Genomic DNA, 8,237 nt, shown 5'->3' on the forward strand with positions numbered 1-8,237 from the left:
GTAGCCAAACTCTTCACAATCTATATCGATCCTAGTGCTTATTAAGCGATATATAGAAATTATGATTTTAAATAATATAGTTAATGCATATCTTAAAAATGTCCATAGATATTTGTTTTTATTTATAAATAAAGTATGTTAAGCTTGACTGAAAAAATTTTTAGACTACCGAGGATAAAATCAAAGTCAAAAAACAATACTCTCCATACTCCAAAACAAAAATAACATGTATTAAATATATATTTGTGGACTACAGTATATGCAACTAATTCTATCCAACGCAATACATGCATCAGGTGCGGTAGCAGCCGTCGTCTTAGATAAGTGACCACTAATATCATGACATGTGGCAGAGAGTGCAGTGTGCATCTAGAAATTCATGCATCTAGATACGCACTTCAAACTGCGGTAGTAGTTATGTTTGACCAAACAACACACCGTTGACAAACTTTGAGCCTTTATGACTCGTAAAGTGGTAATAACTACATGATTTATTATATTTATCACATGCTTATTTATTTTATAGTGTGAATCAATTTTCTTTCCATTATATATTTCTATTTACTTTTTTGTTTTATTAAAATTAATAAATAAATTTTCTTCTTAATAAAAGAGATTCATTCTACAGAATAAAAATTTATTTAAAATTTCTCTCTTCTTTTACTCAAAAATTAGCTAGTGTTATTTGATAAAGAATATTCACTAAGACTAAAGATCTAAAATATATATAAATATATTAGTAATTGATTTTAATAATTAATTTTAGTATAAAAATAATATTTTTATATTTTTTATTATTGAAAGATTTGAAGAACTACATCTTTTCTGTATATTTCATTCTTTTTTATATAAGCATCATTATAATATACAAACCACATGCTTGCTCAAAAGATTTGAAAATGTTTCACATATATGGTTACTTTCTAGAAATTTCTTCTGTTACGTTGCCAATACATGCATGTATATATTTATATTATATGTCATTAGTGTATTAATATTCATTAAAGTATTTATTAATTTATTTTTTATTTATTGAATGTGTATAATATAAAGTTAATTTAATTGGTAAGTATTTAAAATTTTAATTAAGAAACCTTGAATTTAAGTTTATAAATAATAAAATAATTTACATAATTATTTATTTAAGTAGTAGATTTTAATTATTTGATTAATATGATAATGCAAAAATTAGTTATTCATATAAAATTATTTTGTTCTGATGAAAATCTAATTCTTTTGGTAATTATACGTGATAATTAAATAGTATTTTAAGAAGTATATTTATGCACCAAAACTTTTTTACCATTAAATCAAAGTACTAAAACACACATTTTTATTTTTACTTTATCAGTTTTTTATTTTATATAATAGATACATAAAATTATATATATTTGTAATAAAAAATATTATTCATATATCAAAATTAATTATTAAAATTAATCACCAATATAGTTTAATTTATTTTTAATATATATTTATATTTTAATATATATTTTATACTGATAATTAACTTTAATTACTGATTTTAGTATACACGTACCATAATCGTTTTTAATAATACCTTAATTGATATATTTATATATAATAGCCACTTTCTCTTACCCAAGTAAGCAAAGACATATTTTCTTTGTTTCTCTCTTCATTCGAGAAACATATCTTCGTCATGCTTTACGTGTATTCCTAATAATCTGAATCAAGAATGGCGGAAATCAAAGTTCCTGAGTTGTTGCTGTGTCCCATCTCGCTTGAGATAATGAAGGATCCGGTGACAACCGTAACAGGGATAACATACGACAGAGAAAGCATAGAAGAATGGCTGCAGCAGAAATCTAATAAGAAGGATTGTATGTGTCCCGTTACAAAGCAACCATTGCCGACGGACCCTCATTTCTTGACTCCAAACCACACCCTCCGGAGGTTTATCCAAGGCTGGTGTTCAGCCAACCAATCCAACGTCGTCGATCGGATTACCACCCCCAGGTCCCCTCTCGACAACTCCCAACTTCACAAACTCCTCACAGATCTTGATGCTCCTCGCACCTTTCAAACCTCATTGAACAAGATGCATGATCTAGCCACTCAGAGCCAGAGGAACCGCAACTTCATGGCTCAACAACCAGTACCCAAGGCCATGGTACAATTCATCACAACCACTTTCAAACAAGGTACTATCAAACCATTTATTTTGGTATTTGTAATAAGCCATCAAAATTCAAATACCATATTTTAATACAAAAATGTTATGAAAAAGTATACGTAAATAATGAAAATACTGAATAATGGAATAATAGATATATTGGATGTTTAATTCATTAGGTGTATGAATGATTATCTTAATATTAAGATTTAGATGAATAATTTAGAGGTGTAGTATATTTTTACTTTCTTGAATCAATTTTAAAACCTATTATTCACATCATTCACAAAAATCATTATTTACCTAACAAAGTCCAAATATTATTTGTACAATAAAATTAGTTATCATATATTATTTATAAATAAATACATATATTATTTAACTTATTTTTAATATATATTTTAATTTATATTTTAATATATACGTAATATGATTGATTATAATATTTTTTTAAAATTTTAAATTAATATTAAAAAATACATAAAAATTATATTTCTAAGAACAACAGCATCTTTCTACCAGTTTCATTTGAGTTCATTCTGATATTGTAATGTCTGAATAATTAGGCGAAACCAGCGGCGTTGAAGAAGCTCTGAGAATTCTTCGCTTACTATGGAGGAGCACTTCATCATCATCATCATCGTCATCCTCGCCAACAACTGGCGGCGGCGGCGGCACAAACATGAAGCCCCTGGTAGGTGAAACCTTGGACTTCATCAAATCGTTGACTTGGATTCTTCAACTCCCAATAATCGACAATGACCTTAACATGGTTAACGAAGCAATGCAAATTCTAAAGCTGACCATCGAAATCACCGATTCAACGCTCTTGGGAAGCTTAAACCACGAGTTCTTCAAACAAATCGTGAGCACCATGAGGAGACTAAGCAAATCATCATCATCAATTCCCCAAAATGCCCTCAAATCCGCGTTACACGTGCTCATAGAAACATGCCCCTTAGGAAGAAACAGAACGAAGATCGTGGAATCCGGTGCAGTTGGCGAACTCATCGAACTGTCCATGGATAAACCAACGGAGAAGAACCTAACGGAGCTTATATTCAAGGTGTTGGGTCAACTGTGCTCGTGTGCAGAAGGGAGAGAAGAGTTCTTGAAGCACCCGGCGGGAATCGCTGTTGTTTCGAAGAGGACGCTGAGGGTATCGGCAGCGACTGATGATGGAGCCCTTCATGTGTTATGGCTGATTTCAAAGTTTTCAGCTACGAATGAGGTGGTTCAAGAGATGCTGAGGGTTGGTGCTGTGTCAAAGCTATGCATGGTGATGCAAGCAGATTGTGCTTCTTATTTGAAACAAAAGGCAACAGATATTCTTAGGTTTCATTCAAAGGCTTGGAATAATTCTCCTTGTATTCAACTCTATTTGTTAACTAGACACCCAAGATGATCATCATCAATTAATCATTGCTAGAATGCTAAAACTTTTTTTTTATGATTTCGTGTCTTCTAGATTATAATTAATCAGTAGTTTTGTAATTTGTAACTATTAATTAGTTATCTTTAATATTTTTAATACTATAAAATTATACACTTTTTTATAATTAAATAAATATTAATTAAATTTTAATAAAAATACTAATTTTTGATATTTTCTGATAAATTTTTTTATTTTATTGATTCGATTACTGATTTAGATTTCAAACCTTATTGGAAAGTGAGTTTTTTGTCTTTTTAAAATCAATTAATTTAATTTTGGAATTAGACTTCTGATCGTTTTAATTAATTTATTCTTTATTTTTTATACAAAAATTTCTCATATATAGATTTGAACTATATATATGTTTTTAAAATATATTTTATTATACAACTTAAAAAAAACGTAAATTTATAAGAATCGAAGCCACAACATATTAATTAGATTGTAAAATGCTTATATCTTAAATATATTTTAATTATATATATTCAATAAATAAAAGGGTGGAATGTATCTTTTAATATATTAGTTCTATTCAATCTCCTATTACATATGTCACATAATAACATGTCATGCATTTTCTTAATTTTGTTATAAAATTGGAAATTAAGTATTTATATTAATCATGGTTTTTCACAACATTCCGGTATCGGAGCCGCTCTTTTATTCTTGTGGGAAAATTTGCTTCATGATGAAGATGCCAAGTAAATTAATTAAAAACATTTGAAGACTTGGACGTTTCTACTTCGGAAGTGTATATACATACAGAATTTAAGAGGAACTTGTGGTGTAAGAAAAAGTGTGGTTGCTTGGAAGATTGAAGATTCATCTGAGAGTTAAACACCTTTAAGGCTTTAACCCGACTCAATCGTTTGCCTCAACAAATTTGAATTGAATTTCATTTTTATCGACAACAGATTTTTCAGGCTCAAATTAAAGCCAAATGATTATTATGAATTTCATCGAATTGAATGTTTCTTTAGCCGACTTGTGTGAAAAAGTTAAGTTCTGTCTGTGTCATATGTGGTGCGTTATTGTAGTTCATTTAAAAATTGAATTGTTGCAGCAGAAATTATAACTACTAGCTACTACTCTATACTCTATCGGCGATTATTGATTTAGTCGATGCCCAACATACGCAACCATTGTTTTCTACACATCAAATATTTATATTATAAGCTTAATTGAGACTTTTCTTGTTCAAATATCGTGTATTATTATTTAAATTATCTGGAAACAAAGCAACTTCTTCTTGGGCTGCTAATTATTATTATTATTATTATTATTATTATTATTATTATTAATTTCTCAATCTTATACGGGTGTTATATTGATCTTTGACCATCAGTATCGTAGTCAAAATGAACTTTAATTTGAGTTAGTAGTTGTCTTGAAGCTCACACTTTTGACGCCTTTGGATAATGACTACTCAGTACTCGCATGATTATTTCTCATAAACATTCCTAGTCAAGCTTAAAACAGTCCTATGTTGAGTGTTTTTTACTCCGTAGTAGGTAAGGGTGTTAAAAAAAATTTAACCAAACTATTTCGTATTTTCGTATAAACCAGTTTTTATTAAAACCACTTTATATAAATTATAACTTTAATCTTTTGTTTTTTTTTTTTGGTTTTTTGGGGGGTGGGGTTGATTAGAAGGGGCTAAAACGTCCAATTATAATCTTGGTGTTAATTGAATGGGTCCAATTTTAAATTAGGGATGAGTACGGAAAGAGAGTATTCGATTACCCGTACGAATCTGAATTGAACTAATTAAATTGGTTATTGGTTATGGAATCAACGGATAATCGAGTCCGATTCGAACCAAATTAATGGCTCTCTAGTAATTGGTTCGGATAACGATTGTGTGAATGCGAAACTCGAACCAATCCGTGGACTCGACCATATATTAATTAAATAAAAAAATTAAAAAATATATATGTCTTTTAATGATTTTGAATTTCTCTCTATTACACTTTTGTATTTAGTTTTTAATGTGTTTGGTGTTTAATATGTTTGTATTTTAATGTGTTTTTTAATATATTTGGTGTTTAACATGTTTGGATTATTTCTATTGATTTTACATGTTTATTATACTTACAGAATTTTTAAGATAAAAATTTTGTTTCTTTTATCAATTTCTATTTTATCGAATATCCAATTATCCAAACCGAACCAATTCGTTCATAATCGATTTGGTTTGCTTCGAATACATACACAAAAAAAATGTAAATTTGAATCAAATCAAACTAATAACAATTCAATTAGTTTGATTCTAATTTCACCAACTATTAGGGAATAATTCGGATTAGATGGGCCTATAGAACCCACCAAAACCCCCCATCGCAACCATAATCTGGGCTTTATTCAACATTCAACTTTTAGATCAATAATAAGGGGTATTAGCATTGTCCTACAATAGATGATTGTCAATACTTTGGTAAAACCCATTTATATAACAAAGTCTAAAAAAAAAAAAAACGAAATAAGCGATATTTAATTATTTATACGAAGAAAAATAAATTAGGGAGGAAAGGAAAGTGTATAAAAAGGTAGGGAGGAAAGAAGTTGAGTATAATAGTATATTGTTATTTTACATAGATATGTGAACAGAAAATGGAAGGGAAAATAATAAAGATGGATTCATTTCCTCATGTTTTTGGATAAAAAGGTTATAGAAAAGAAGAGATAATAATTTAATATAATTTATCTGCCCTTATTCTGTAAGAAAATACTTTTTCTATCTATAATTTTACATTTATATAAAAAATTAATGGAAACAAGAAATCATAATTTCTTAAGTTTATCCATTAAAATAGTATAAACAAATATAACCAAAAAAAAATTTCATATATACATTTCAAATGCAGAGTAAGTATACATATTCAACGCCTCTTCAGGTGCATTTTCTCTCCATTTTTTTAAATCTCTATTAGAGAAGCTACATATATACTTGAAAAAAAATAAAGAGGCAAAATCTATCACTATCAGTGTATATATGTAGGAACATGAAAAATCACGAAGTCGTTAATTTGTATGAGAACAATGTTGTGCAAAAAATTGATAATTATAAATCTTTTTTCCCTTGATATAACAAGATAGAATAGTTTCATGAGTCCTATAGTGAAGAAAAATGGAAGTTATGAACTAAAAAAGAGATTAGTTAGATGGTCATGGATACGATGATAACAAAGGTAGAGGAATACATGTTGAATTCTTCCAAACCAGAGAATGCAACTTGAGAATCTCTTTAGCCCTCTCTTTGGTCTTCAAAGCGCTATCAACTTGAAGCACCAAACACAGCTTGTTAACGGCTCCAACCTGCATCATCTCTTGAACCACTCTCCCGCTTCCACAGAACCTACAAACCGACGCTAATATCCTAACTCCTCTGTCACTCGCGGCGCGTGAAACTCTCAATATTTTCTTCGAAACCACGGCGATTCCCGCGCCGTGCTTCACCAACTCCGCGCGCCCTTCCGCGCAACCGCAAAGCTGATCCAACGCCATTAACGCCAGCTCACACGTTCTTCTTTCCGTCGAATCAAGAAGCACTTCCACGAGCACGGACACCGCGCCGGCTTCCACCGCTTTGATTCTGTTTCTTCCCCATGGACAGAGCTCAACCACCAGCTTCAATGCCGCCTTATGAGCCTGCTGCGATATACGATCGCGTATCACTCTCGTGATTTCAAACAGCATTTCGGTTTTCGCGCTGATTAACTGGATCGGATTTGAAACCGCAAATGCCGATTTCAAAAGAAGTGTTGCGTACGCTCTTGATTGGCAGCTCCCACGCTTCAACGCTTGCAGCAACGATTCAAGAAACTGAAGGCACTCGTTGTTGATTAGCTTCTTGATCTGATTTTCCGAGAGATCAAGATGAAACAAGATCTCAATCGCTGTTTCAGTTGGATCTACTCGTTCTTCTTCTTCTGCGCGATTGTTGTTGTTCATCATGATTGTAGCTAAGAACTCTATTGCACCTGAAGACTGGAAACAGCTCTTGTTCCTTTCAAAGAACGCCATGGATCTGAGTGTTGCGAGGCAGTTCTCCTTAGCCTCCGGGAATCGCTTCGCTTCGGAGATGAGTTTGGCGATGTGAGACGATGCGTCCATGGACGGTTTTGGAGTAGGGATACGCTCGATTCCGAGAGAGGCGTTTACGGTGCACCATGATTGGATGAGCCTTCGTAGGGTGTGGTTTGGAGTAAGAATAAGATCAAGATCTGTGTGTTGTATTAGGGACTGTTTGGTAACCGGGCATGCTTTGTTTTTGCATGAGAATAACCATTTCTCTATGTTCTCTCTGTCGTAAGTGATACCGCTGCAAACGATTACAGGGTCTCTCATGAGTTGAAGGGATATTGGGCAGAGAAAATGTGCAGGAACCTCAATTTCATTATCCATGGAGATTGACGATGTAGCTGTAGTGTATTAGAGGCACATTATCTTTATACAAAGTTGGTGCAAACGATAAAGTCAATACACGGAAATTCAGAGGGGCGATTTAATTCATAATAATAAATTAAGGGTTTCGGAAGCAGTAATTAATAATAAATAAATAAAATTAAATTAGAGTGTAGATTAGTGGTAAGGTACTTATTTATTTAAGGAGCTAACGTCGGTGTTGATGATGATAGATGCAAATTGGATAATTGCAGAGGGGTA

At 31.4% G+C, this 8,237-nt stretch overlaps 2 protein-coding genes across 2 annotated transcripts; one reads left to right on the plus strand and one right to left on the minus strand.

Annotated features, from left to right (window-relative positions):
* The first annotated feature begins 1,643 nt into the window (after window positions 1-1,643).
* Window positions 1,644-3,552, plus strand: LOC107461999 (E3 ubiquitin-protein ligase PUB23-like). Its single transcript, XM_016080550.3, has 2 exons — window positions 1,644-2,165; window positions 2,704-3,552. The coding sequence occupies exons 1-2, from the start codon at window positions 1,700-1,702 to the stop codon at window positions 3,540-3,542; spliced, it is 1,305 nt and encodes a 434-aa protein (XP_015936036.1). The 5' UTR covers window positions 1,644-1,699; the 3' UTR covers window positions 3,543-3,552.
* Window positions 3,553-6,614: 3,062 nt separating this feature from the next.
* On the minus strand, window positions 6,615-7,999 carry LOC107461909 (E3 ubiquitin-protein ligase PUB23-like). Its single transcript, XM_016080468.3, has one exon. The coding sequence runs from the start codon at window positions 7,974-7,976 to the stop codon at window positions 6,738-6,740; it is 1,239 nt and encodes a 412-aa protein (XP_015935954.1). The 5' UTR covers window positions 7,977-7,999; the 3' UTR covers window positions 6,615-6,737.
* Window positions 8,000-8,237: the final 238 nt, after the last annotated feature.

This window comes from Arachis duranensis, chromosome 8 (assembly GCF_000817695.3).
Source record: "Arachis duranensis cultivar V14167 chromosome 8, aradu.V14167.gnm2.J7QH, whole genome shotgun sequence".
NCBI lineage: Eukaryota > Viridiplantae > Streptophyta > Magnoliopsida > Fabales > Fabaceae > Arachis > Arachis duranensis.

Excerpts from the sequence above, each read along its gene's own strand:
- LOC107461999 (XM_016080550.3), top strand. The coding sequence starts at position 1,700 with ATGGCGGAAATCAAAGTTCCTGAGTTGTTGCTGTGTCCCATCTCGCTT. Across the intron at positions 2,166-2,703 it reads CACAACCACTTTCAAACAAG|GCGAAACCAGCGGCGTTGAA; the intron begins GTACTATCAAAC and ends CTGAATAATTAG.
- LOC107461909 (XM_016080468.3), bottom strand. The coding sequence starts at position 7,976 with ATGGATAATGAAATTGAGGTTCCTGCACATTTTCTCTGCCCAATATCC.